The 25,840-nt window shown below is 61.2% G+C and overlaps 2 protein-coding genes across 2 annotated transcripts; both read right to left on the bottom strand.

Moving 5' to 3' along the window:
• Positions 1 to 542: 542 nt before the first annotated feature.
• On the bottom strand, positions 543 to 15,906 carry PANK4 (pantothenate kinase 4 (inactive)). Its single transcript, XM_055582481.1, has 19 exons — positions 15,749 to 15,906; positions 11,755 to 11,837; positions 11,333 to 11,547; positions 10,741 to 10,924; positions 10,294 to 10,386; positions 9,800 to 9,953; positions 9,533 to 9,714; positions 8,929 to 9,010; positions 8,174 to 8,274; positions 5,943 to 6,098; positions 5,120 to 5,232; positions 4,797 to 4,884; positions 3,835 to 3,986; positions 2,774 to 2,829; positions 2,598 to 2,647; positions 2,085 to 2,189; positions 1,650 to 1,750; positions 1,471 to 1,539; positions 543 to 859 (listed from the first exon to the last, which is right to left on the bottom strand). The coding sequence occupies exons 1-19, from the start codon at positions 15,870 to 15,872 to the stop codon at positions 643 to 645; spliced, it is 2,325 nt and encodes a 774-aa protein (XP_055438456.1). The 5' UTR covers positions 15,873 to 15,906; the 3' UTR covers positions 543 to 642.
• Positions 15,907 to 18,498: 2,592 nt separating this feature from the next.
• HES5 (hes family bHLH transcription factor 5) lies at positions 18,499 to 19,309 on the bottom strand. Its single transcript, XM_055583623.1, has 3 exons — positions 19,256 to 19,309; positions 18,999 to 19,164; positions 18,499 to 18,776 (listed from the first exon to the last, which is right to left on the bottom strand). Exons 1-3 carry the CDS (start codon positions 19,307 to 19,309, stop codon positions 18,499 to 18,501), a joined length of 498 nt encoding a protein of 165 aa, XP_055439598.1.
• Positions 19,310 to 25,840: the final 6,531 nt, after the last annotated feature.

The raw sequence follows: 25,840 nt of genomic DNA, 5'->3' as shown, positions 1-25,840 counted from the left end.
AGGGCTCTGAGCCTGGATGCCCACGTGGTCAGAGGTCTGAGCAGGAGAACGGACCCATCACTAAGCCCAAGGGCCCTCGAGGGTCCTCGAAGCCAGGGCGTCCTCTCAACAGGCTCTTGAGTCAGGAGAGCTGCTCAGAGCCCAGTCTGTCCCTGGGGCCATGGAGGGCAGGCGTGGGGGGAGGTCTTCTCTAGACACTCTGGAGGCCACCTAGGGAGAGACCCCACTGCCGGGCTTCCCAGGAGGGTAGACGGGCCCCCGTCACAGGAAACAGCAAAGGCAGAGGCGCTCCATTCTCACTCTGGAAACTCTATTTGCTGCGCTCCGACCTCGGCATCCTGTCAGAGGCGGATATGTATATATATTTATATATATATATGTATATATATATAAAAGATTATTTCACAGTTAAATAGATTCCAATACGAATGTCTCATGGGACAAAAGTTGTGTCTCCCACCACGAACACGGCAGCATTAAAGGAACACTGAGCCCAAGGCCATGAGCACTGGGCCCACCCCGGCGCACCCGGCTCCGAGTCACTGAAGCACAATATAAATATTTTGATTTGAACACGGTTCCCTGTTGCAGTCGAAATACATTCCTGACGCGTGACCAGCAGAGCAGTCCGGGGGCCGTGCCTCACTCAGAGGCTGGGACCTCATACTTAAAGATGACACTGAAGAGCTGGCCGCCCAGCCGCTCAGCCAGCCAGGAGTTCTTGATGACAGCCAGCTTGAGGCTCTCGCAGCACAGCGCCGCATGGTAGTTGGTGTGGACGGCACGGCCCATGCCCTCGATGACCACCAGGTCGGCACCACGCTCCCGCACCAGCACGGCCAGCCCCTTGTCCAGGCGGCTTTGGGGAGGAAGGAAGCAGTGAGGGAGGTGCAGGCAGGGGCCTCAAGTCCTGCACTGAGTCACACCCCGCCTCCTGGCAAAGGCCGTGACCCTGAGCCCACCAACTTTGTGGGCCTGAGTCCAGCCTGCTCCCCAGACAACCAGCCAGGCAGCTGCCCTCCTGAGACCTGGGGATCAAGGCCTCGGGGACCCGCGGCAGCTGCGCTCATTTCTACAAGGCGGCTTGTCCTGAAAACTGGGCCTTCCTGATGCTTTTCTATTTGCATAGGGTTTTACTGTCCCCCCCACCCAGGGAGGGATGAAGTCGACACCAGAAAGGTGTCACAAGAAGAGACGGAGAGGCTGACACCCAGAGTCCAGACATGTTGCCTTTACATGGGTGGCGCCACCTTCTAGGAGCCCTGGAGGGAGAGCTCTATAGCTATGAACTGATTATCTGAGAGCAACTACCCCCAGTGGGGAGATGGCCCTGCCACTTACAGGGGGACAAAGGGCCCCTGCTCCCTCCACCCACCCTCGCAGGTGCCCTGCCACAGGGCTGCGGCCGGCCCTGCTGACTTCTGCCGCGCCCAGGGGGCCCAGGAGGCCTGGGAGTGGAGGGCTACCTACCTGAGGTCCAGGCATGGGGAGCTGGAGCCTGTCTGCACCAGCAGGAGCCTCTCTTCTCTGAGCGCCGAGCTGCCGAGCATAGGGGTCGGCACTGTGAGGTGACACCCCAGGAAGCTGCCCCACCACGTCCCTGCCCCTGCCCCGTCAGGGTGCCGGGCCTAGCCTCTCACACAGCTTACTGGATGACGGGGTCCATGGCTGCAATGCGCTCGGCCACAATGAGGGACTCACTGTAGGTCACGTCGTTCAAGGCGGGTCCTGAGTTGCACGCCAGGATGACCTGTGGCAGGACGCCCAGCTCTTTAGCAACCATGATGGTGCCGGGCCAGCCTGGGCTTACCTGCCCGCCCCACACCCTTCCACCCCGGGGGCGCTGCTGGCCAAGAGCATGGCTTCTGGCGACCTCTCACAGCCTGGACAGCTCTCAGGTCAGGCTGACCAAGGTCAGGCTGACATAAGCCCTGGAACCCGACATGTGGGGTCTCTTCCTCTCCTCCCGCCCTGCCGCGGCCTCCCTGGCACCTACCTGCGCACGGAGGAGCCCAGGGCAACGCCAACCCCACCGGGCGCAGGCGCGCGGGGCAAGGGTCCTGCCGTGTGGCCCCTACACTCACCTCCGTCCCTCTAGAGAGAAGCTCCCTGACAAAGGGGAAGACTCCCAAAATGACGTCTACTCCACTGTTATCTGCGAAAATTAAGGCACATTTGTGAGGGGGCCCCTGTAAGACAAAACCAGGACGTTCAGTTGGGAACAGGCGCGTCCAAGCGTTCCAGACACCTCCACAGTCCACTCCCCACGGTCGGGCAAGGGCTGCCAGGTTTGCCAGTGCCGGGGGCATGGGGCAGCCCCGGCCTCTTCCAGAACAGCTGGCCTGAAGGACCTCTGAGCTGAGGCCAGCGGCCTGATGTCTGTCCTGTGGGAGTCAGGCTCGGAGCAGGGAAGTCACCTTGTACTCCCAGCTTGGGGGTGGGGGGGAGACTCTAGTGAGCCCTTGGCTTACCCCAGGTCCCCACCCTGGGCAGCTGTATGTCCATCCCCTGCACTGCCTCCCGTCCTGTGAACCCTGCTCAGCCCCCTGCCCCCAGGCCCCGAGGGCACAGGACAGAGGTGTGGCGGCTCCGTGTACCTTCAGTCTCTGCAGCCATTTGCTGTAGGAGTCCACGAGCCAGGGCCGCTCTGTGGGAACAGGGACGAGGTCACCCACTGCCCGTTTCTCACCTGCCCCCGGCTTGGTTGGGATGTGTGGCCCCCGCTACTCTCCCCCGAGTCTCCAGACCAGAGGCAAGCCCTGGGTGCCCCTACCTTGCAGCTTCTTTTTTGCCTCCTCGAACCCAAACTGCGGGTCAGACTCAAGGACACTGCACGGGGAGGAAGACACACAGTCACCCAAAGTCCAGACCTTAACTTAGCCCTGACCTCAGCCCCCAATCTCAGCTCCCTGACCGTAGCCTCTGACCTCAGCTCCACTCCCTGATCTTAGCCCCGACCTCAGCTCCCTGACCTTAGGCCACAGACCTCAGCTTCCTGATCTTAGACCCTGGCCTCAGCCCTGGCCTCAGCTTCCCTGGCCTCAGCCCTGGCCTCAGCTTCCCTGGCCTCAGCCCTGGCCCCAGCCCTGGCCTCAGCCCTGAGCCCTGGCCTCAGCCCTGGCCCCAGCCCTGGCCTCAGCCCTGAGCCCTGGCCTCAGCCCTGGCCGCCTGAGGCCCCGAGCGGGACGAGCGCACGGTCACCATCACTGCTGCCGCGTCCACCGGGGAGGGGGAGGGGGTACAGGAGCTTCCATGCTGCGGCCGCAGGCCAGGCCCTGGGCAGTACCGGCCACCAGCCTTGCCCAAGGGGTGGCAGGTATGAGGGCAGGAAGGGAGGTGGCGGCTCTCCGAGGAGCCCGGGTCCAGCGGCACCCAGGGTTGGACTGGGTGAGGCCCCTGCATGGCAGTGCTGCTTCTGTGGAGACGGAGGTGAGCCCAGGGAAGGCACTGAACGGGGAATGGGGGTCCTGGGAGGTGCACCCTGTGACCCAGGGCTGCTGAACTTGGTGAGGGACGTGCTTCCTCCACACACCCTGTACCACCTCCACCTACTCTACATGGCCACGGTAAACGTGGAGTTTCCCACTGAAAAAACCCACATGCCTGCTCTCCTATGGATGGGAAGGCTGACCCCCGTGCCTGTCCCGTCCACTCCCGAGGCCACAGGTGTCCAGCAGGGCCTGAGCTGTACCCCATCTGCTGAGACCCACTGCTGGTGGGCCAAGCTGAGGCAGGGGTTGGGGCCGCCCAGAGCCACATGTGGCCGAGGGGCTGCGGCTCTGAGCCTGAGCTGGAAAGAGGGGCGGGACAGGCTAGGGGCGGGGAGGTACCTACTCAGAGACGGCTTTTGCACCCCAGTCAAAGACGTTGCCAGCCAGCAGCCCCTTCACCAAGGCCAGCTGCCTCTCCTCCCAGTCCAGTGCGTCCAGGGCACTGACCACCCTCTGGAAACACTTCAGCGCCACACCATTGTCCTTCTGCTTCACCTGCAGGGAGACACGTGTGAAGACATGGGCCAGCCTCCCCCAGCCCCCAGCTGGGACCTGCAGGAATACCACCAACCGTGGGCCTGCTCCCTAGGGACAGGAGACCCCAAGTGCCGTCATCACAGGAGACCAAACAAACCCAGGCCATGTCAGTTTAAAAATGGCACTGACGCACAGCACTGGGGTGAGAGAGCCAGGGGCGCTGGTGTCGGTGCAGGTTTCAACTGCACCCTGAGGGCTGGGGCCCAGGGGTGACTGTGCCATGGCCAAGGGCAGGGCAGAGCAGAGAAGAGCCAGGGCGGGGGCCCAGATCCTCATGGGCACTGCTGATCTGACCATGAAACCCTCAGCACCCAGACCCCTGTGTGCTGGGGAGGGGTGGTGGGCAGAAGCCAGTGTGTCATGCTGGCCCTTGACCCCTCCCACTGCTCTGGGGCCGCCCACTGCTCCTGGGCATGTGGCCTCCTGGTCAAAGAGCCCAAGGAGGTGCCTCCAGGCCGCCCGCCAGGCCCTGGAAGGCCTGTCAGCAGGACAGACATCCTCAGGCACCAATTCTGAGCGTCCGGGCCGACCTCAGGAGGCGCCATCACCCACAGCCATACCAGCTGCTTGTCAGACCCACGACTCTGCTTTGCTGAGGTAGTCACCATGCTGCCTGCGATCGATCCACAGCTGATGCTGCTGAGAGGCCGCCCAGGGCTTCTAGGGGATGAGGCCTTACCAGGGCGACTCTAGGGTGCAGCCTGTTGCCAGAACCCTGCACCTCCCCATAAGCATGCACCCGCTCACCCACGAGAAGGCAGTGCTTACCTTGGAATAGGGGTCTGGGAAGTTAAACTCGTTCAGACAGTGCTCTCTCGTGTCCAGGAGGCTGCGCACAGTCAGGGTCCCATAAGCGCTGGGGACAGAGCCAGGTGGAAAGTGGCTGAGTGGGCTGGACAGCCAAGTACCTGCCCATTGCGCCCTCCACCTCCAGAGACGTCCTCAAGGTGTCAGATGCCAATAGGAGAAGCCCAGGAAGCCAGTGGGTGGTGAGGCTGAGTAGGCACCGGGCTGTGCTTAGGGCCCCCAAGCGTGGGGGAAGGGCACCCAGCTTCCGGAACCTGGCCTGGGTGGGTGCAGGGGCCACTCACAAGGGCTGGTGCCGCAGTGTCTGCAGCTTGTTCCAGTACTTCTGCCGGAACTTCTCGGCCCTCTCGGCTGCGTCCACAGAGCCCGGTTGGCTTGCCACAGCACGTTTTACGACCTATCAAGGACAGGGTGGCCAGCGGTGCTTAGGGCAGCCCCAAGCCCATGGATGGCAGGCTCACCCGCCTGCCATGGCAGCCACTGGGGGCTTCCCCTGCCATTTGGAAACGGGGTTGCCACTGCCCTGACCCAAAGCTCATGTTCATGTCCTCCGATATGATCCCCGGGGCCCACCGGCCACCAGCTCCCATCTGGCCAAGGGGACAGGCAATTCTAGACCATCCTCAGAGTCCGTGTAGGCAGGGTGGGACCCTCACTCTGAGGACAGATCCCATGGGCCTCTCTCAGGGGCTCCATGGAGAAAGAGGTGCTCCTAGGGGGGCTCTGTGGCCTTGAGACGTGACTAGCCTGAGTCCCGGGGCCAGCCCCTGCTGCTGTGCCTCCGCAACCCGCCTGCCTTCTCAGGAAACATGGGTTGCCAGGCGAGCCCGTGAGGATGAGCTTCGCTGACACCGTGTCTCAACCAGATACGACGCAGAGCCACATTTCTGAACTATAAACAATGCTGCAAATAAACAGCTCCTGGAAAAGTCCCTGTCCTTCACCATGCCTCTCGTGACCCCTTGGGAACCTGAGGCATTCAGAGATGGCCGTGTTCAAAGGCCCACAGTCACCTTTCCTGACGGTTGGGTGTCTTACTCCTGGGGGGATGTCCAGCTCCGTCCCCATCCCTCACCCCACCCCCACCCCACCGGCTCTGGTCCTCACCCCGTCCAGGGCCTCCTCGAAGCAGGTGAGCCAGTACTTGCGGGCCAGGGCATCGTCCGTGAGGTCAACTGTGTCGGGCACATAGGAGGATGGGTCCAGAAGGAGAGGCAGGTTGACCAGTGGCCTCTCCAACCGGTCCATTTCCAGCAAGTCGAACTGGAAGGATGAGAAGCAGGTAGGTCCGTCAGCCATGTCTTTTCAGAAAAATCAAAACCCGCTCCTGCAAGTTCAAGAACCGGCTTCTCTACACAAAGGGAAGCTGTCCCGTGTAAGTGGACAGCCCCGTTCCCCCCATCTCTGGGCCCCTCACGTCCTCTCTCACATCCCCTCCACTTGTCGGGCCTGAGCCTGACGCCCTGACCTCCTGGACGCCCTCCGTCTTCCTACTGCACCCTGTGTGCTGTGCACTAAGCTCAGGACCCTGTGCACACAGCCACCTGCCTGGTCCTCACCTCTCCTACTGGGGGTGCCACTGCCACCATCCTCACTCCCTGCCCAGGGGGCCTGTCCTGCAGCTCCTGCCCAGAGCCAGTTCTCCAGCAAGGACACACTGCCCCTCCTGAGGCCCCAGTGCCAAGCCACTGCTTCCACCATGCTGAGAGGGCCTGGACACTCGAGGCTGATGCCAGTGTCATGGGAATAAAGGGTTCCATGTACTCGGCCCTGACCTCAGATGAGAACTGGGGCGGGCAGCCACTCCGAGGCCACAAGAGCGAGCTCGGGCTCGCCCGCCAGGCGCCCCCGCAACCCTCCAGGGAGCTGCCCCCCTAGGAGTGCTTCTGATGGGCCCACTAGTGGGTTGGGGCAGCAGGCGTGCTTGGAGCCAAGGACGGTTGGGATGAGAAGATCCACCCCATGAGGGAAGGACTGGTTTCGAGGATGCCCCTGAACGTGTGTTCAGCTGAGTGAAAGCTGCCGTGTTCCCAAGGGGGTCAAAGGTGGCGGTCTCCAGCTGGGCCGGCCTGCAAGGGCTCCCCCACCTCCCTGATGCGTGGGAGCTCAGATCTGAGCTGGACCTCATCTAGGCCACGGATACTCAGAGAAGCAGCTCTAGGACACAGTGGGGATCCCCACACCCACCCACAAGGCTGCAGGGAGCCCAGCACACCAGATGGGCGCAGGTCCTGGAGGGTGACTGTGCGCACGTCAGGGCTGGCTGAAGGTTTCTAGCCTTCCCACCTGCCCATTTAGTTTTGCAACCTGTAGAGCAGGGATCTGCATTGCCCGCCCTCCGAGAATCAGAAATGGGGCCTGGAGGACGTTGGGCCTTCCTCTGAAAATCAGTCACAGCTCTGACCAGGCCTGGGCCTCACCACCCCTGCCCTAGGCACCTGCACTCAGAAAGGACCCAGCTACCCTGCATGGCTGGGCTGGGTATAAAGGACACAACGTGGAGTATGGGCCTCGCCTGGGAACCGGGGCTGCCACATGTGGGGGGCTCCCCCAGGAGACAGACGTGGATGAGGCACATTCTCACCATGTTTATGCCAACTTTTTAGAAACTGCATCCACAACTGAAAAGCAGTCTTTCCTCCAAACAGCCCACAGGCTTGTCCTGAAGGAGGCGCCCCAACCCGCAGGCCCAGACCCGGCTCCTGCAGGCTTGGCCTGTCCTCCTGCCCCACGTGGTTCTCACAACCGCTCCTGGGCTATCTGGGATGTGCTGTCAACAAGCCAGCAACAGCGTTCAAACAGTGCCCTGGGCCAGGGTGGGCCATGTGGGACCACCCAGTCCCACCTCGAAGCCCCACTCCACATCAGCTCCACAGGCCTCCTCAGCCCAAGGGGAGACTGAGCAACAGGCAGTATTTCCCAAGGACAGCAAGTTCTGCATGCCCGGGACTGCCGGGGAGCTGTCGTGCAGAGAACATGACCTAAGAGAAGGGGTCCCACTGGGTTTTCATGTGATTGTGCTGTAAACGGGCCAGAGTTCTGGAGAGAGATCCCCAGCCTCCCTAAACTTTATCTTTGCTCTGCAAACACGGGAAGGACTGCATGGCTCTGGGGCTCCAGCTAAATGTCTGAAAAAGCTGAGATGTTATAGAAGGAAGGAGGAAAGTCAGCTGCAGGTACAAACATCAACCCCCAGAGTATGTGGTTTGAGACCGGCCTGCACCAGGAAGGGGCAGGATTGAGCCTGGCTGCAGCAACACAGGGCCTCTCTTGGGGGACCACAGAGAGTCCACAGAGGTGGCGCACGTGGGACCCAAGGCCCCTGACTCCGTACTCACAGTGCCGCTCCTTGCCCGCTGGGTGGGGCAGAGCTCGGGCGATGAGCTCATGAGCCCGGAGCTGCCGGCATAGTTTTCTCCCCAGCTGTACTGGTTTGGGTCTGCAGGACAAGAGACCCAACGTCAAGGGGCGAGCAGCTCAGCAAGCTACAAGCCAGGGATGGCTGGGCCACATCTAGGAGGACCAGCCACTGAAGGTCTCCCTGGTGCCAGGCTGTTCTGCTGAGCTATTTCTCATGGGCTCAGAGACCTGGCAAGATAATCACTGAGACCTTTCCAAGCTTCTGAAAGGTCTCCCTGGTTTATCTCATCTCATGTAAGAAACTGAACTCAAGGACACAGTGAGGGTCAGCCCATGCCACTCTGATTGGCGCTGATCCCAAAGAAGCCTGCCTTGCGCTTCTGGGGACAGAATCACACCTGCGACTCCTTCACGTGTCCTTCAAAGAGGACAGGCCGGAAGCACATCTCAACAGCTGGAGAGATGGTGGCAAGGGGCCAAAGAGTGCAGGAGGGCCAACGTCACGTGTGTGGAGCCTCTGCATGAAGCCCGCCATGCACGAGGACCCTGTGGGCTGATTACATGGCATCCATGTGAGTTGGTTTCCACTGGCTTCTCAGCGATCACAGGAAAAGTTCCTGCCACTGCTGGGAGGGGCTCATGAAGCCCCCACATCCCACTCACAGCCTCCCTGAAACCTCCCCTTCTGGCATTGCTGGACACGGGCCAGGACCCATAGCCGGGCTGCACTCACTGTCTTGCTCGGCTCCTTTGAGAAAGGCTCCGATGGCGCCCAGGTAGCCTTCATGCCTCAGGAACAGCGCCTGGACCTCCCCCTGCCACAGAAACAGCCCTGAAGCCAGCCTCGCACACACAGCGCTTGGCCCAAGAACACACATCCACCTGAGGCAGGAGGCCTCCCTCCCAACACGGTGAAGCCTGCCCACAGTGCACTGGCCCCCGGGACTGTACGCACACATGGAATTTAAAAGCTTACCACCTAGAGTGTGTGGAGCGTCTTCCACAAAAACAGATAGCCAGCCAGTTTCCTGTGCCCACCAGGTACGACACGCCCCTGCAGCGCCCCAGCCTCAAAGCTCACTCAGAGCTCTCAGTGAGAGGCAGTCCCTGGACCTCACCCTTAGCAACACGCCAAACTCAGGGGCGGCCACGGCGCCCCAAACACAGGACGCCCAAAGCTAGAGGGTGGGAAGGGGCTGGGGGCTGGGGTTTGGGGCACTCAGTTTCTGGTCCTGCCTCGCTGCCCCCTCCCCTCAGGCCTGCTAGTTTTAGAGACACGGTAGAGGGGAGGCTGGGCTGAGGGCGGGCAGGGCCAGGAAGGCAGTGGAGCTTGTTACCTTGGAGAAGAAGTTGATGCTGTAGGTGATGGTGCGCATGGTGACCGGATGGCCGCGGATGAAAAAGCCGCCGAAGTACACGCGGTCCAGGCAGTGGAGCCTGGCGTAGAGGCAGGCGAGCTGCCCGATGTCATTGCTGATCATGTGCAGCAGGCTCTTGGCCATGTCCTCCTTGGAGAACTCTGGGGGACGGAAGCAGTGCGCTGGGCAGGCAGCCGGGCGGGCGCTGTGCACCGCGGTGAGCGAGAGCAGGCGCGGGGCCAGTACCTTGGTCCGCGGTGGCAGACTTCCCGAAGCTGCTGGCGATGAGGTTGCCGCTTAGCCCCAGGGTCTCGTGGGCCCCTCCATAGATGTCCTGAACCAGCATGTCCACATTCGTGTGCTGGCCTCTGGAGGCCAGCTGCAGCAGCTCATCAAACTTCTGGGGGACAGAGCAGATGGGGCTGTCAGGGACCGCGAGCTGGCGGAGCTCCCCCGCCAGCCCCACAGCATGTGAAGGATGCCAGCTGCCAACCAGGGTCATCGCAAGACATGGCCCTGGGGGCGCGGGGCAGGGGGAGGTGGGCATCCTCTTTGGAGCACCCAGCCGGGTGATGCTCTGGCCACTCAGATGCCCATCCTCCTGAGACTAAGTAACAGGAAGAGGCCAAGGGGAGAGCCACTTGCACACAACCCCCGCCAAGCACAAGCCCCAACCCCACAGCCTTGCCTTTCTGGAGGGAACTGGAGCCAGAAGCATCCAACCCCAGTAGCCGAAATACCTTTGTCTTGGTGAGCAGAGCCCCAAGCCCCCAGAAGGTGCCACCCCCGATGGAGCTGCCGCCAATCCACTCGAACCTGTCCTCCGTCTCCACCTGGAGCAGAACAAGGGCAGATGCATCAGCAAGCAGGCCCCCAGCCACCAGCCAGCAGGTCCTGCGGCCAGCAGGTCCTGCGGCCAGCAGATGTGGAGACTCAGGGTATCCCCTACCCATGTTACAGCCCTCTTGGAGGCCAAGTCTGGGGATGCTTGGCAGGTGCTCATGGTGGGAGTAGAGATGCCACCTCCCCACAGCCAGCCGGTGTCCAGCACTCTGCCTGTGGCCCATGAACACCGGAGCCAGGCCCAAGTGTGCCCGTGTCCCTATGCCTAGCAGAGCTCTGACACATAGCCAGGGCTCGACGCGCCACTGTGGAAGCCCCGCCCGCTTCCACAAGCCAGGTCACACCTTCACGATAGAGACCCCTGAGCCGATGTTGACCAGGAGATATGGGAAGATGTTGGGGTGGTTCGTCTGAAACCGGAACTCAGGGTCGGAGTCTTTCTGGTACACGAAGGCTTCGTGTGGGATGTTCTTCAGCACAAAGTTGCAGCCCTTGATCAGGCAGGTCATCACATCCTCCTTGTCAACCCTGAGAGAGAAGGGCCCGCTCACTGGAGCTGGTGTGCCCATGGACCCCAGAGCCTCCATCCAGTGGGCCAGGGAGCCTCATGTCACCACGGGAGCCCGCAGACTCAGTCTCGGGGTTCCCCTCTCTTTCAGCCCTCGTGCCCCCCCCTTCCCCTGCACAGTTCCCTTCCTGAGGTTTGGCCACCCAAATCCCACTGCAGCTGGCCCAGAGCCTGACCTCAGGCCCACGGCCCCTGGCAGCTCCCCAAAGTCTCACTGTGGTCGTGGGGTCTCAGGAATCCCCAGAGCAAGGAGGAGGGGGTGAATAGCAGCTGGGCCACTGTGGTCATTACTTCAGAGCCCGACCCATAAGCCGAGGCCAACCAGCCTCCGAGCTCTCACCGCACCCCATCCCAAGGTCCATACTCACTTCAACTGCAGCTTTTCTTCGATGAGGTCTTTGAACTTGTATGCCCCACCCCCAGTTGCCTGGATGACCTTGGTCTCGGTGTTGACGAGGTGGTCTTTAATGAAGTCCAGGCAGGCTTCTATGTAGGTGTTTTCGAACTTTACAAAGTGCAGCCTGGCGGTTACCTCCTCTTGGACAGAGATCTCATAGGGTGGCTCGTGGTCCTGCTCTGTGTCCTGGGGAGAAGTTGGGGGACGGCGTGTGTGCACTGCCTTGGGGAAGGGGCAACGCTGAGACACAGCCCCAAGCACCCACAGCAGTGCTGACGCATGTGGGAGCCAGGGGCATGAGCGGGGGCAGAAGGGGAGCTGAGCTAGGAGGCACAGAGGGGTGTGAGCATTCAACAGTGCCAGGGCCTGCCCAGGCCCCTCCCAGAAGCTCACCTTGCCAGAGTAGTCGAAGGACCGCACCTTGGCGACTTTGTGCTGCACGGTGGAGTAGTAGGCCAGCTTGGTCAGTGACCCGCCTGCGGGGGAGACACGGACGCGGCAGATTCAGGAGCGGCTGGAAGGGACCTGAGGCTGCCCCTCCACAGGCCCTCCTCTGCCAGACCTGGGTCCTGCCCACGAGGTGTTTGGTGCTACTTGAACTTGAAAAGCCTGCAGGGCACCAAACAGAGGAAGGGAGTGAACTGTGAGACCCCAACCCTTTGCCTTCCTTGAAAAGAAAGCTCTGTTCTTCCTCAGAGCCCAGGTGAAGTGATAACTGTCTGTCTCTCCTAGAAGAGCAAAGAGACAGGGCTGCTTCTGGGTGACCTCAGTGACTGCTGGTGGTTTAGGAAAATTCGGTTTCAAGCTTTGATCATGAGGATGAACCAAAGGAAAAAGCTGATGAATCTACTGTTTTCACTGAAAAGCACACCCTTGACAGTCCATGGAGAAGCGGTGGAGGAGGCGCTAAAAGGAGCATTTCTCAGAGTGGACAGGTGGGGGAGGGACTGTTTTCACCAGGAACATGGAAGGAAGGGCCCCAGGAGCAGCCACCTGAGGCCTGGACTCGCCAGGGAGATCGGCAGCAGGACTCGTTAACGCCCCTGGCATGTGACCAAGAATGGAACATCAAGAAGCAGATGAGGCCTTTGGGCAAGTTAAAAAGATGCCCAGAGTGGTCCTTTCTGGAGTCAGAGAGGAGGCATCAGGGAGGCTCCAGGTGATGCAGGGCTGTGAAAGCAGCCAACCACACACAGAGTAGATAGAGTCAAAGGCTCAGCTCTGCAAAGCGACTTCAGAACAAACTGTGCTTCTCAGAAGGCCTGACAAAAACAAGGAGGAAGCCCTCATCGTGAGAGGAAGGTTAAAATCAACAACCATTGTTTTGTGACACAACACCAAGGGAGCATACAGGAAACGCTCAAGTCACAACACGCATCTGGAAACACCCCTGTACCCGAGGGCCACGACTCTTCCAGGTAACAAAAATCAAAGCCCCATTTCTGAGACCAAGCACGCTGTCCTGGTTGGAGCCGCCCGCGTGGCAGCGCGGACAGGGCCTCCAGAGACATCCTGTGAGCCAGCCTCATCAGGCACAGAGGGGCCCACGTCCAGTTACTGAATCCACTGTCCTGGGCTTGCTCCCATCCCGAGTCCATGAGCTTAAGACACAGAACTTGGCTTTAAGCCTCCTTATCCCTCCTCCCTGCCCCCAATCCCAGCTTGGCCCGCAGCACCTTTCACTGAAATGCCTGTTGCCGGATTCACCTCTATGAACAAATCCTTTCCTAAAAAGAGGCAATACAGGACCTCCCTGGAGGTCCAGTGGGTAAGACTACTCCCCTCCTGGTACAGTCAATCCCTGATTGGGGAACTAAGATACTACATGCCACATGGCGTGGCCAAAAAAAAACCATGCACACACCAGTAAATACAAAGGGATGAAGACCTATCTGACAAGCTCATCAGAAGTTACTATCAACAGACTCTGGTCACAGAAATCCAACTGCAGATGGTGTGTTCTCCAGGTCAGCTACATATCACAGCCATGACTGTGATGGTTTGTGGGGGACCCTGGGGGGTGTGGTTAGCTGGGTTCTGTGCACTGCACATCATGTGCACCAAGTGGGAGAAGCCTGGCCCTGCCCAGATTTGTCACCCAGCCCCGCTGAGAGCAGCTGAAGGGGTCAGTGGTGCGGGCGCAGCCTTTGCTCTGTCTGAGCCCAGATGTGCTCACAGGGCAGCATGCAGGAGCCTGCGGGGACCAGGAGATCCCGGCTGCTCTCAGGTCCCCTGGGATTAGAGTGCACGTCAACCTGTCCTCCCCCCGGCTCTACATGCCACACCAGGCAAGGGCAGTGACCAGGTACACCCACACAGCACTGTGCTCTCTGGTGGACACCATGGGCTCTCCAGGCCTCCTGCCCACCCCACCCTCCCCACCTTGGGGCCAAAGCATCTCTGACTGATGGGAGGAACCTGATCCCTGGGGGCCTGGCATGCGGCAGTCCCTCCTCTCTAGGCACCCAGAGGTGCAGGGCATTGCTGCGCACATTCCCGCCTGCGGCCCCTTTTGCTTCACCCAAGGAACCCTCCCCCGGCCCAGGAGAAACCTGGAGTCAGAGCTTCCCTGGTGGCACAGTGGATAAGAATCCATGTCTAGGAGACACAGTTTCGGTCCCTGGTCTGGGAAGACCCCATGTGCCAAAGAGCAACTCAGCCCGTGAGCCACCATGACTGAGCCCGCCCTCTGCAGTGAGCTGCAACTAACTCCTGAAGCCTGAGCACCCCAGAGCCCATGCTCTGCAACAAGGAAAGTCACCACAGTGAGAAGCCTGCAACTAGACAAAGTCCGTGCAGCAACACAGACTGAGTGCAGCCAAAACTAAAACAAAACAAAAACCTGGTGTCAAATCAGCTTCAAGTATGTGTTGATACAAAGCCTCCCTGAGGCTTCTGAAGCAGGGACTCCACCAGCAGACAGGGGTGCCCCACCACAGAGAGGAAGGGGCTCTCTGAGGACCCTGCAGCTGAGCCCTCCTGGACGGAGAGGCTTGGGGAGGGGAGACAAAAGGGGGAGCCTGCTTGTAAACCAAACACTGACAAGCACTCTGGCTTTGCAGATTCCTGGCTGAGGACCACTGCCCCACATGGTCCTTCACCAGCTAGCTGCACTAGCAAAAGTCAGTCCTTACTAGCAATGAACATGTCCTTACCAGAGACAGAGGACCCAGACCGGAGGTGGAGGGCGGTGGGAATGGCGGATTTCAGAGAGGAAATAAATACAAACACTGGAAACATCTCTTTGGGTCTGCCAAGGAACCTTGATTAGGGAGGACAGGCAGGCACTCCTCTCTTTGCAGAGACAAGCTGGGGCCACACCAAACAATCGAGGTAAGACTTGTGGCCAGGAACTTTTTGGGAGCACTTCAGAGACCAGTTAGGTGCGGACTGGCTGGAGCAGAACTCCCAGAGCTAGGGCAGCAGCACCAAGTTTAGAAGCTCAGAGCACAGGGCCAGTGGATTGGGATCACCTCCGGAGTGAGCAGGGCTCAGAGGACAGCGGTAGGGCTCAATCGAGCCCCCAAGCTGGGCCTCCGCTCACCGTCTTCCAGCCCAACGTCCAGCAGGGCACCGTTCTGGCAAGTCTCCCCCAAGGAGGACGAGCTCCCGCTCACAGAGCTGCCCATGCCCGCCCTCTGCCAGGCTCCGCCAGGCTTCGCGCTTTGAAGGTTGGGACTCAAGGCGCTCCCCACTTCCCTGGATGCCCCCGACCCAAGCCCCTTATTCCAGGGACTCCCAAAGACGGGGGGCGGGGCGGCCCAACCCCTCCGGGGAGAATCGGTCAGTCCCAGCGTTTACTGAGCGGCCATGCCTGGCCAGGCGCGTGGGGGTCCCGGGCGCTCAGGCTGAAGCCCGGACTGGCCACTGACCAGCCGGGTCTCCGCACCTCAAAGACCACATCTGAGAAATCGGTCGCCGGCAGGCGTCAGCGCGTCGGGGAGAGAAGAGGGCCCCGTGGGGGGCGGGTCCTCAAAACCCTGGCCCCAGATACTGGGTCCCCGATCTCCCGCCAGCGGGGAGACGCCCCGCGCGGCGGCCGAACCCCACCTCACCCCCGCTCCGAGGCGGAGTGCCAGGGCGGCCATCCAGCTGCTTCTCCCTCAGGACTGCGAGCCCCGGCATGCCCTGCTCCGGCCACGCGGCGCCTGCTGGGAGCTGCAGTCCGGTCGCCGCGGCAAGGGCGAGCGCGCCGGCAGCCCACAGACTACAAGGACCGACAGGCTGTACGCGCCGGCCGTCGCAGACCACAAGGCCCTACAGGCCGTGCGGCACCAGCGGCCCGCGCCCCGCCCTTCGTCCTTGCCGCCACCCCGGCCCTCCGGCCCTGCCGCCCGCGCCCACGCCTGCCCACGCCGCCCTGCTCCCTGTGCCAGCCCGCGGCGACCTATGTCTATGGCGAAGCGCTTGGCGTTCTCTAGGTTGCGGAAGATCTCGTCGGGGGGCAGCGTGATGCTCTTGTCCAGGCTGTCCCCGCTGCTCCCGCTGCCGCTCGCTCCACACTCCGCCATTTTGAAAGTGCCCGGCCAGCCTCATCAGCCATGGAGATATATGCGCATATATTTGACTGCCAAACGCCTCCCGCGCATAGATTATGCTAATGAGCGTCCGCGCCGGCCCCGCCCCTCCCGCCGCCGCCGCCGCCGCCGCCGCGGTGAAGACTGGAGGGAGGACGCAGGCCGGCGGGCGCGGGTCTTAAGAGCGAAGACAGCGAGGCAACTGAACGCAAAACCTCTGGGCTGTCGTCGTCTCTGTTCTTTCACTGAGCTAGCCGGCTGCTGACCTCGTGTGATATGAGCTAGTGCAAAGAGGGCACCTGGAACGTGCAGACCACCAGAGAGACCAACTCCTGCACGCAAAGGCGCTTGTGACCCCACCAGACTGGTTCCCTAGGAGCACAGGCCCGTCGCTGCCAAAAATCCCATGCAAACGGGGAGAGTTGGGTACCTTGCTCTCTAGGAGCCCCTCCCCCACCCCACCGGGGTGGGAGATACTCTTGCAGCTGGGCAAGTGTGTTTTGATGGCGAGATCCTCAGAGTGCAGGGGAAAGCATCTTCCTCGTGAAATGATGGAGTCTGTGGGAGTTTGCAGGGAACAAGCTGAGAAAGCTCCCAGATGGTGTTGGGGACAGACTTCAGGGCCCATCTCTGGAAACCCTGGAAGGCTTGGAGACTCTTAAGGGACGTGTACCCCGTAAAGGCAGTGGGAGCTTTGTGAAAGAGCCCAGTGTTGGAAGCAGACAGTGTGCCAGGTACCTTTGGCACCTGCCTCCTAGGTGCCAAACTCCTGGGCCAGTTACTTTGGGTTTTGACCTCAGCCTCTGTCTGAGCATACCACAGGCTGCCTGGCAAGGCCCATTGGAACACAGACCTGTGAGCAGCACAGGCTCAGAGCTCCAGGGTGATTCAGGCAGGGCTTCAGGAGAGGGAGGCAGCCTGGCAGGCTGGCCTGGCCACCAGGCTGGCCTGGAAGCACACCCACAGGGATGGTTCAACCACGTGTCTGGCACACAAAGAATAAACTTGTGGGTGTGGGAGGGGCTGCTCCCAGGGCTCAGCAGGGACCCGAGGGCAGAGCAGCACTGTGCTCCTCTGGAAGGGGTGCTGTGGACCTCCCCTCCAGAGTGGACAGAAAGGGTTGGAAGGCCGGGCCAAGAGAGGTGCTGAGGAGGAAGGAGGACCGGCCGGCCTGGGTGCTTCTGGGTCTCTGCAGACTCAACCAACACCCTGTGCCTGCCTAAAAATAGACAGCTGCCCTTTCTGAGGCGAGGGCTGGCCCTCCTGTTGCCAGCACTGCCTGTCTCAGCCCTGTTGAGTGGTCAACCTGCAGGGAGGCAGGCCAGCCACCTCTGGGCTGGCCAGGAAGGTGCCCCAGGGGCTGGTCCAGGGACACAGGGGCTCCAGATGTGCGGGGAGGACCGTGGAGGGGAATGTCTTTCATGTTTGGCACAACTAAACCCCTTTGACTGCAGCGAGAGTGCTTCAGGCTATGGGGTCCCTCTTAGCCTCCACTCGCACCCCCACCTGCAGGGAGCTAGTGAGAGGTCTAAGGCAGGAACCCAGGCGCCCCCCCACGCCCCCTTACCGCACAAGGGGACCCAAGGTGTTCAGAGACCTTCTTCCCTCCAGCCTGCCTCTCCCTTGCTTCCCTGCCTCTCAGTCACTTCCGGCCCCACCTCCTTGTCCCCTCACTCCTCATTCCCAGCTTCTCTTCCCTCCCCGCAGGTCAACCCTGCTTCCTAGCACCCCTGCTTCTCCTCTGCTTCCCCTCCTCCCTCCTTCCTCAGCCGGAGCCCAGCCCTTCTTTGGGTGTCCAGGGGGTCATTAGCAAGGACAGCGCCCACCTGTGGCTGCATATATCACAATAGTGCCTACTCCTCTTCATCCCTGCCAACCCGCCTGCCTGGTGGCCGCCAAGGACATGTGTGAGGCACAGAGACAGATCGCGAGAGGGCTGAACAGTCAGATTTTATTATCAGTCTCCAGAACAGTCCTGTGGTTCCCACATGACCAAGAGTTCAAATTCTGAGTACAAAGTTGTGCCCACGTGCACCCACCCACACAGAAATCCTTTAAGGATCATGGCGGAGACCCCCACCCGCCCCACGCAGCCCACTGTGAGCCCCGACCAGACAACCAAGCAGATGTAGGGCCTTTTGGCCTGGCTCTGCCTAGCCCCACGCCCATCCTGGCTGACGCTCTCCTTCCTATGAGGATACACCTTGAGTTCCGCCTTCACAAAAGGCAAATGCGGCCGGCAGCACCGGATCTGAGAAAGCCCTCTACGCACAGCTCGGGGCACCTGCTGGCCGAGCCCCGCCATCTACAAATATCATAGAACCCCTGCAGTGGGGACTTCCCAGAAGTCACTTGCTGAAATGCAAACATAGAGCAACCCCATAGGGTCAGACATTTGGCAGAAGACGGGCCCGATTGTCCTAAATGACAAGGACTCTGCACGCATTCTCTGAGAATGACTATCCTGCTGGCCGGCCAGCCTGGAGAGAGAGAGCCTTCCGGAGAAGGGGTGCATCCAAGCCTGAGGCTGTACAGCCGATGGGAAGGCTCTTCCCCTGCCAGAGGAACACCCCGGCCCTCTTGTCCTCGGGGCTGGGCGGCCGCCTGCGGGTCTCGCTGGTCACCAAGGCCGCCAGAGGCCACAGGCGGGTTGCCGCGCAGCGGCGGCAGTGGCGGCCTTGGCCGGGGCAGGCGCAGGCGCCGGGCTGGGCGCCTTGGGCTCCTTGGAGGGCGCAGCGGTTGCGGCCGGGGGTCGCTGGAAATGGTACAGCAGCTTCATCTGCGTGTCGCTGGCCGCGTGCAGCGTCAGGAACTGCACGGCCTCCTGCAGGCACCACGAGTAGCCTTCGCTGTAGTCCTGGTGCAAGCTCTTGGGGCCGGCGGCGGCGGCGGCGAAGGCTGCGGGGAGCGGGGACCGCGGTGAGTGGGGGCCGGGGCCCGGGGACAGCGGTGAGCAGGGACCGCGGTGAGCCTGGGCGCGGGGAGCGGGGAGCGGGCAACGGGGCCCGGGGCGCAGGGAGGCGGGCAGCGGTGAGCGGGGCGCCGGTGAACAGGGTCAGGGAGCGCGGGGCGGCGGTGAGCCGTTCGCGCGGCCCGACTCCTGGACGCAGGGCGGCTCACCTTTGCTGTGTTTCAGGTAACTGACGGCCATCTCCAGGATGTCGGCCTTCTCCAGCTTGGAGTTGGGCTGGTGGCGCGCGAACTCCTGCTCCAGCAGCAGCTTCAACTGCTCGATGCTGCTGTTGATGCGGTCGCGGCGCATCTTCTCCACCACCGGTTTCCGCAGCTGCAGGCGGGAGGAGGGGGCGTCAGCCGGGCTCGGGCCACGCCAGCGCAGGGGCCGCGGGGACCGCGCGCCAGACCGGCCGCGCACTTACTCGGTTTTTCTCTTTGGGGCTGAGCAGCTCCACGGCCACGGTGCTGGGAGCCATGCCTGGCGCGGGGAGAGGCGAGGTGGCAAGGCGGCAGGGAGCGGAGCTGGCGCGTCCCGGGCTGGCGCGGATCCCGGCCCCTATATAGGCGCGGGCGGCGGGCTGGCGCCTGGGGCCCGGGTGCCGCGGCCGTTCCCACACTCCGCGGCCAATGACGGCGCGGGCCGCACAAAGGCGCCGGCCCATTAGCGCACGCTAAATTGCCTGTGAATTGGCGCGGGCACAATGGGCGCTCCCCGAGGAGCAGGTGGGCCGCGCGGCACAATGTCCGGGCTGTGGGAACGCGCTCGCCCTCATTAGCATCCCGGGGCCTGATGCTGGGAGCCCCGCGCCTCAATATGCTGCCTTTTCCCAGGCCGCAGGGACGAGGGCGGGGGGCAGGAAGGAGCGGCGCCCTCCCCGCCCCTCGCCTCCCCAGCCCCCGTCTCTCCCTACAGCCCCCTCCCCAGCGACTCCGCGCTGCTGGCTTGCAGAGGACAGGAGCGCAGATACGGAGAGAGCTCTAGAATGTACAAGTGCGGCAGCTTCCAGAGGGCTGGACACACAAGCAGGGACCTGCTGCCCTCAGGGGAGGGGGAACGGAGGAAGCAGATACAGCCACCTCCCTCTGCTCAAGTGGAAGAGGGGCTCTCAGCATCAGACCTACTGGCGGATGTGGCAAGTCCCCAGGCTGTCACCTGGGACATGTGACTTAAGAGCTGGAAAATGGGCTGCTGCGCCTCCTAGGCTGGGCTTTGGGTAGCTTCAGGGAGCCAGAGTCCCTGAGATGCCTTCCAGGAGCTTCTGCGCCCCCTCCTCTGGGGAGCTAAGGCTTATCAGGCTGTAGCATCTGGGGTGCTCTGAACCAACAGGTGGCCAGCATGGCCCCACCCCACCCCCATCTGGCTGGCCGTCACAGTGGCTCCAGGCATGCTCCTTACAGGTGTGTGGTCACTGCTCCCGTGGGACAGGGGGGAAAGCCTCAGCCACATGCTGTCCTATTTCAGCCCTGGGGGCACCTATAAGTTCTGCTGTCCTTAAGCACTTTTTGCCAGTGGTGGGGAAGGGGTGCCAGGAGGCAGACATGAGGGCCCTGCCTGGAGCGCACACGAATGCTGTACCAGCTCAGACCCACTAGTGGAACCGCTGATCCTGGTCCCTGGTCAGCCCAGCTGAGGGCCAGTGACAACTTGGGGGCCAGCCCCACCCTGGGTCCCTAGGGGAGTGGCTGCTTGGAGCACCCCTCCACCCAGAATAGTCACTGTCCTCTGATTCTCTGCAGCCAGGAATCCCGTTCTGTAGGGACTGAGCGAGGGGGTGGGGCTGGGCCTGCCTTCTAGGGGCAGGGCAGGATCCAAGAAGGTCTGAGGGGGAGCAGGGCTTCAGTCCTGGGAGCCAGCAGTTGGCATCAGGGCGCATTAGCTGGAGTTCAAATCCAGGAGCACAGTTCCCTGGACAGCAGCCACCTCTGAGTGCGGCTGGGAATCGCAGGGCCCTAACAAAGGTCTTGGCAGGGACTCGCAGCTTTGAGTGGCCTGCTTGGTGGACCTGCTCAAGAAGTCCATAGCACAGGAAGCCTTTGGTGACCCAGAGAGGGGCCTGTCCAGGAAGCAGGAAGATGGTCAGCCTTGTCTTGTAAGCCCAAGACAGCCCTGAGAGCCCCTGGTCACCCCTGGGATGGATTAGGTGAGGGGCTCTGGGGGTGGAAATGTCAGATGACTTTAGATCGAGATAGAAGGCAGCCCACCTTCACCCTTTGGCACTTGCTTCTCCCCTGAAGCACCTCTCCTGAAGGGGACACAGGCCCAGGTTGGCTGTGGGACGCAGGTGACCCTGAGGTTCCTGCCTTGGGCCTGGGCTCCTCTTTGAGCAGGGGAACCCCTGCCACAGATATCTGGCCATATCTGGTTGATGCCAAAGGGCAGAGAGTACCTGGGCAAAATGAGGGTGGGTGTGCAGAGGACACGGGCTCTGTACTTTGCTCCACAGTCCATCTGGTAGCTCCCACAGGCTACAAGGGGGACCTGGTGACGCTCAGCCAAAGTAGAGCTTGTGCTGGGTGGCTGGCCTGCTTATGGACTCCCTGGGGGCCAGGCTGTGGGTGGAGGGCAGAGTGGCTGAGTCTCCTGTGTCCCCATTCCCACACCCTGCCAGCCCAGCACCCGGTGCCAAAGAGGAGCTTGGCCAGGAAAAGGGAACGCAGGAGTAAGGGGTGGGCCGTGGCTGCAGCCCCCACCTGAGCCCACATATGCCTGACTGTCCGGCTGCTGGCAGTGGCGCCCCAGAGTCCTGCCCAGAACTGAGAGCAGCACCCAAGCTGGGACCCGTCCCCTGCCCCCTGGCTTCGGAGGGGCAGTTGTCTGGGGGCGTGTGCCCTGCCCTGGCTGCCTCCCCTGAGCCAGCTTTTGGCCCAGAGGAGACACGTGCCAGCAGAAGTGGTCCGGCCCCCACCACCCCAACTGTATGCCCACCTGCAGTGGGCCGGGGTGGAGGTGAGGGTGGCGGGTGGTCTGTGAGGGAGATGCCTCCTCCCTCCCTCCACCCCCTCCCCCTGACAGGAGCAGCTTTGATCCAATTTTGAGTTGTGGGAAATATGAAATGAATGGTGTTAAATCTCAGCCCGGCCGGATGAAAGGCTCGCTGGCTCCCTCCCCGCGTGTGGGCCAGATGGCAGCGCAGCCTCCGAGGCACACGCCTGGCCTTTGTGGACCGCTTAACACTGTGAATGGGGCCAAAGTGTGGGAAAGTCGCTGGGCTCCCGGCTCACACGTCCGAGGTGAGTGGCCCAGCAGCCTGGGGGGGCTGCTGAGGAGGGAGGGTTTGGGGGCAGGGGGAGAACCCAGGGCTGCTCCTGGCTGGCAGACTTAGCGCAGAGGCAGCCCAGGGTGTGGAGGGGGGTCAGATCCTTCGCCTCGGCAGCCCCCAGCAGCTGGGGAGAAGAGAGGGGAGCTTGTCTTGCCGCCATCCTGGAGAGCTCACTAAGTCTGGGGTGGGGTGTCTGGGAACAACCACTGAGGCACCTTGCTGTGGATATGGGGGCTCAGGCCAAACACACTAGCTGGGTGTGATTATGTTAGAATTTGGTAATCTAGGACCACAACCCATTTCTAAGTAACCCACACCCCAAGTCCACCCCTCCCAGGCTGACTGCAAAGCCAAGAGCACCATGGTAGGGGGGGTGTGTGCTCCAGGGGCATCTGCTCCCCGTGTCCAGGGAGGTCTTCTTGTTGGGAGGGCAAATCGTGCAAGCGGTGTGGAAAACAGTGTGGCTGTTCCTCCAAAGTTTAACAGAATCATCACGTGACCCCGCAATTCCACTCGTGCTCTGTACCCAAAATAATAGAAAGCAGGGTCTCAAGGAAGCCCTTTGAAACGTGTTCACAGCAGCATGTTCACAGTTGCCAAGAGGCAGAAACAACCTGTGTCCATCAGTGGATGAACGGATAAGCAAAATGTGGTTCATCTATATGACAGAATATGGTCCAGCCTGAAACAGGGAGGAGGTCCTGACACTTGTTCCAACGTGGATGGACCTTAGGACATGAAGCTGAGTGAAATAAACCAGACACAGGAGGACCTGTTCCACGTCTCTGAGGTCTCTGGAGGAGTCAAAGACACAGAGGCCCAAAGCAGGAGCGTGGGGGTCGGGGGAGGGGGAAGGTGTGGGGAGTGAGTGAGTGATGAGGATGGAGCTTTGATCTGGGAAGGTGAGACCATTCTGGAGACATAAACAACGTGAATGTGCTCAACGCCACTGAGCTGTGCACTTGAAAATCGTTGAGATGGTACTCTAGTGTTACGTGTGTTTCACCACAGTTTAAAAACATATATAAACAAGGAGGACTGCTTGAAGAAGAGCCACACATTCACTCCCGCCCAGCCTTGTATTTGGCCCCAGGCGACTCTGCCCCGGACCTCCCAGTGCCCTGCAGGCAGGACTGGTCTGGAGGGGACACTGCCATACCCACTGGCCTCTGCCCAGCTCCAGACTGCCCTTCCACCCTGCCTGGGGCCAGATTCCCTAACAGGTTGTGCCGTCCACAGGGCTGTATGAAGCCCCAGTGTCTCAGGTACAGGAGGGTTTCCTCCTTGGCATGTGGGGCGTGGGCAGGCTGGGGCAGGTAAGGGGCAAGGCTGGCCTTCTGGGAAAGCAGGGGTTCCACCATCCATAATGGTGCCCCCACATCCAGGGCCACCACAAGGACCCCAGGCTGTGCACAGGGCAGAGATGGGTGCCCCCGGGGTTGTTCTGTGCCATGGCCCTCGCCCTGGGCTCATCCAAACGCAGCAAGTGCTGTGCCCCCTCCTACTGCCTAGTGGCTTCCAGCGAGTGCCCGGCCAGCCCTCCATCACCACCTGGACCACCTGCTGTGACCCCTGAGAGAGCACCCAGGAGAGCAGGGAGGCACCCGGCTCATCTCCCCAGGTGTGAAGGGACAAGGCTGCCACTCAGAGTCACCCCCAGCCAGGCAGGCCCCTGGGGGCCCTGGATGGCCAGGGTCTACAGGCTGCTGAGTCTGTCTAGGGTTGGGGAGGGCATTGGGGTCTCTCTGTGGGGATCCAAGCAGTGCTTGATGGGGATAACAATTTCAGTTTTTCAGCATCTACTAAGCACCACACAAGGACTTCCCAGGGCTTCTTAGGACTGCCCAGGGAGGGGACTGTCCCTTCCCTGTTTGACAGGTAGCAACCAGGGGGTCATAGAGGTTAAATCTTGCCCATGGTCCCATGAACTCAGATACAGCTGACATGATGGTGACGGTGGTGAGTCCACGTTTTTGAGCATTTATTACTAGGTACGAGGCGGGGAGAGCCCATAGGCACATCGAGAGGCTGCTGAGGCCACACGGAGGGTGAGGGTGGGAGCTGGGACTTGGACCTGCGGAGATGGGGTTGGGGAGGGGAAGGAGTGCAGAGTCAGGGCTGGGGGCCTGGGGCGCAGACGTGAGTGGAGCCTGCTGTGGAGATGGGACTGAGGAGAGGCAACATACTTCCCCCTCCCTTACCCCCGGGTGTGTGCGAAGGGGCACATTGATCGCTCCCTGGATCCCCTGGCTGGAGCCACGCTCCAGATGGCGGGTGGCCAGGACTCTGGACAAAGGGCGGCCGCAGCTCCCAGGCAGGCTGTGAGGCACGCGGGCTGCCTTTGTGGCTTGAAGGCGGAGGGTCGGGAGTGTGGGAACCTCTGGCTGCGTGGCCGCACGGCAGTGGAGGCGCTCTGGGGGAGGAGTGCTCTGGGGCGCGGGAGCACTCGGCCCTCCACTGTCTGCTGTCCTCCACTCTAGCTCCCCGCACCCCCAGAACCAGACCAGAGAACTGGATGTAAGAGGGGGCTCTTCTCCCCTCTGCTCACTGTGGATGCTTTCCTCTCCTTCCCTGGGAGGAGACACCTGGATGATGCACCTGGCCTGAGAGGGGACTGAGGCCTGGCCCCTGTCCTGGGGCTGGAGCGGGGCTAAAATTGGGGCTGGGAGACCTTACACGTAGGAGGTCACTTTGAGGGAGTAGTTAGCCTACCATGGAGTTACAGGGAAGAAAGAATGTCTACCTGACATTAGCAGAGAGGTGGGGGGAAGCTTCTCAAATGCTGACAGTTTGGGGCCAGAAACTTAGTTTTTCTTCTGTCTGCTTTTTTCAGATTTTCTGGAAGGAGCATCAGCTGCTTGTATAATTTCTAAATGGGCACATTTAGGCTCACTCACGGAGAAGGCAATGGCACCCCACTCCACTCCAGTACTCTTGCCTGGAAAATCCCATGGACGGAGGAGCCTGGTAGGCTGCAGTCCATGGGGTCGCACAGAGTCGGACACGACTGAGCGACTTCACTTTCACTTTTCACTTTCATGCTTTGGAGAAGGAAATGGCAACCCACTCCAGTGTTCTTGCCTGGAGAATCCCAGGTATGGCGGAGCCTGGTGGGCTGTCGTCTCTGGGGTCGCACAGAGTCGGACACGACTGAAGCGACTTAGCAGCAGCAGCAGCAGGCTCACTCATGGCCCCAGGGAGCATGGGGAGTCTTGGGGAAAGCTTGAGACACTGACATTTTTCAGAAGAGCCCTGGATTTAGAGGGCTGAAGAGAAAGGTGGGGATACCAAGGGAGGGCTTTCTGGAGGAGGTGGTGCCCAAGGAGGTCCTTGAAGGGAGACTAGCTGTGTGCCTGGTAAGGAATTCTGAGCTCTATCTAGGTAAAGAGATTGGGGGGATACGGACTTGGGGGTGAGCAAGGCAGGGATGGGAAGTCTCCAGGTCCGGCTGGAGGAGGCTTTCCCATGTGTGTGCCATGCATGTGTGCCCTGGCATGTACACCATGGATTGCACCCATGCCTGGGCTCTGGAGGTAAAGGGCCTGGCACTGCCCCCAGCCCCTCAGCTCGGCTCGCTTCCCTTGGTAGGTCAGCGTGTGTACACACCTCAGGCGTCCTCTCCTCCCTCTTGCGGCCTGGCATTAGGGGCCCCAACTGGAGGAGGACCCGAGTTGGGCTGGATACTACTCTGGGCGCCCCCTCCGGAAGCAGGTGAACTCGGGGCCCTGGGTGGGTGTGGGAAGACCC

The sequence above is a fragment of the Bubalus kerabau genome, chromosome 5 (assembly GCF_029407905.1).
Source record: "Bubalus kerabau isolate K-KA32 ecotype Philippines breed swamp buffalo chromosome 5, PCC_UOA_SB_1v2, whole genome shotgun sequence".
Classification (NCBI taxonomy): Eukaryota; Metazoa; Chordata; class Mammalia; order Artiodactyla; family Bovidae; genus Bubalus; species Bubalus kerabau.
Note: the sequence above shows the minus strand (reverse complement) of the source record. Positions and strands in the feature narration are given on the sequence as shown.

What these genes read in the sequence shown, in the direction of transcription:
- PANK4 (XM_055582481.1), bottom strand. Translation starts at nt 15,872, where the DNA reads ATGGCGGAGTGTGGAGCGAGCGGCAGCGGGAGCAGCGGGGACAGCCTG. An exon ending in GCATCAACTTCTTCTCCAAG is followed by an intron (nt 9,011 to 9,532) that starts GTAACAAGCTCC and finishes TTTCTGTGGCAG; the next exon opens with GGGGAGGTCCAGGCGCTGTT. An exon ending in GGCAAAAAAGAAGCTGCAAG is followed by an intron (nt 2,648 to 2,773) that starts GTAGGGGCACCC and finishes CTGTTCCCACAG; the next exon opens with AGCGGCCCTGGCTCGTGGAC.
- HES5 (XM_055583623.1), bottom strand. Translation starts at nt 19,309, where the DNA reads ATGGCTCCCAGCACCGTGGCCGTGGAGCTGCTCAGCCCCAAAGAGAAA. An exon ending in GCCCCAAAGAGAAAAACCGA is followed by an intron (nt 19,165 to 19,255) that starts GTAAGTGCGCGG and finishes TCCCGCCTGCAG; the next exon opens with CTGCGGAAACCGGTGGTGGA. An exon ending in TTACCTGAAACACAGCAAAG is followed by an intron (nt 18,777 to 18,998) that starts GTGAGCCGCCCT and finishes CGCTCCCCGCAG; the next exon opens with CCTTCGCCGCCGCCGCCGCC.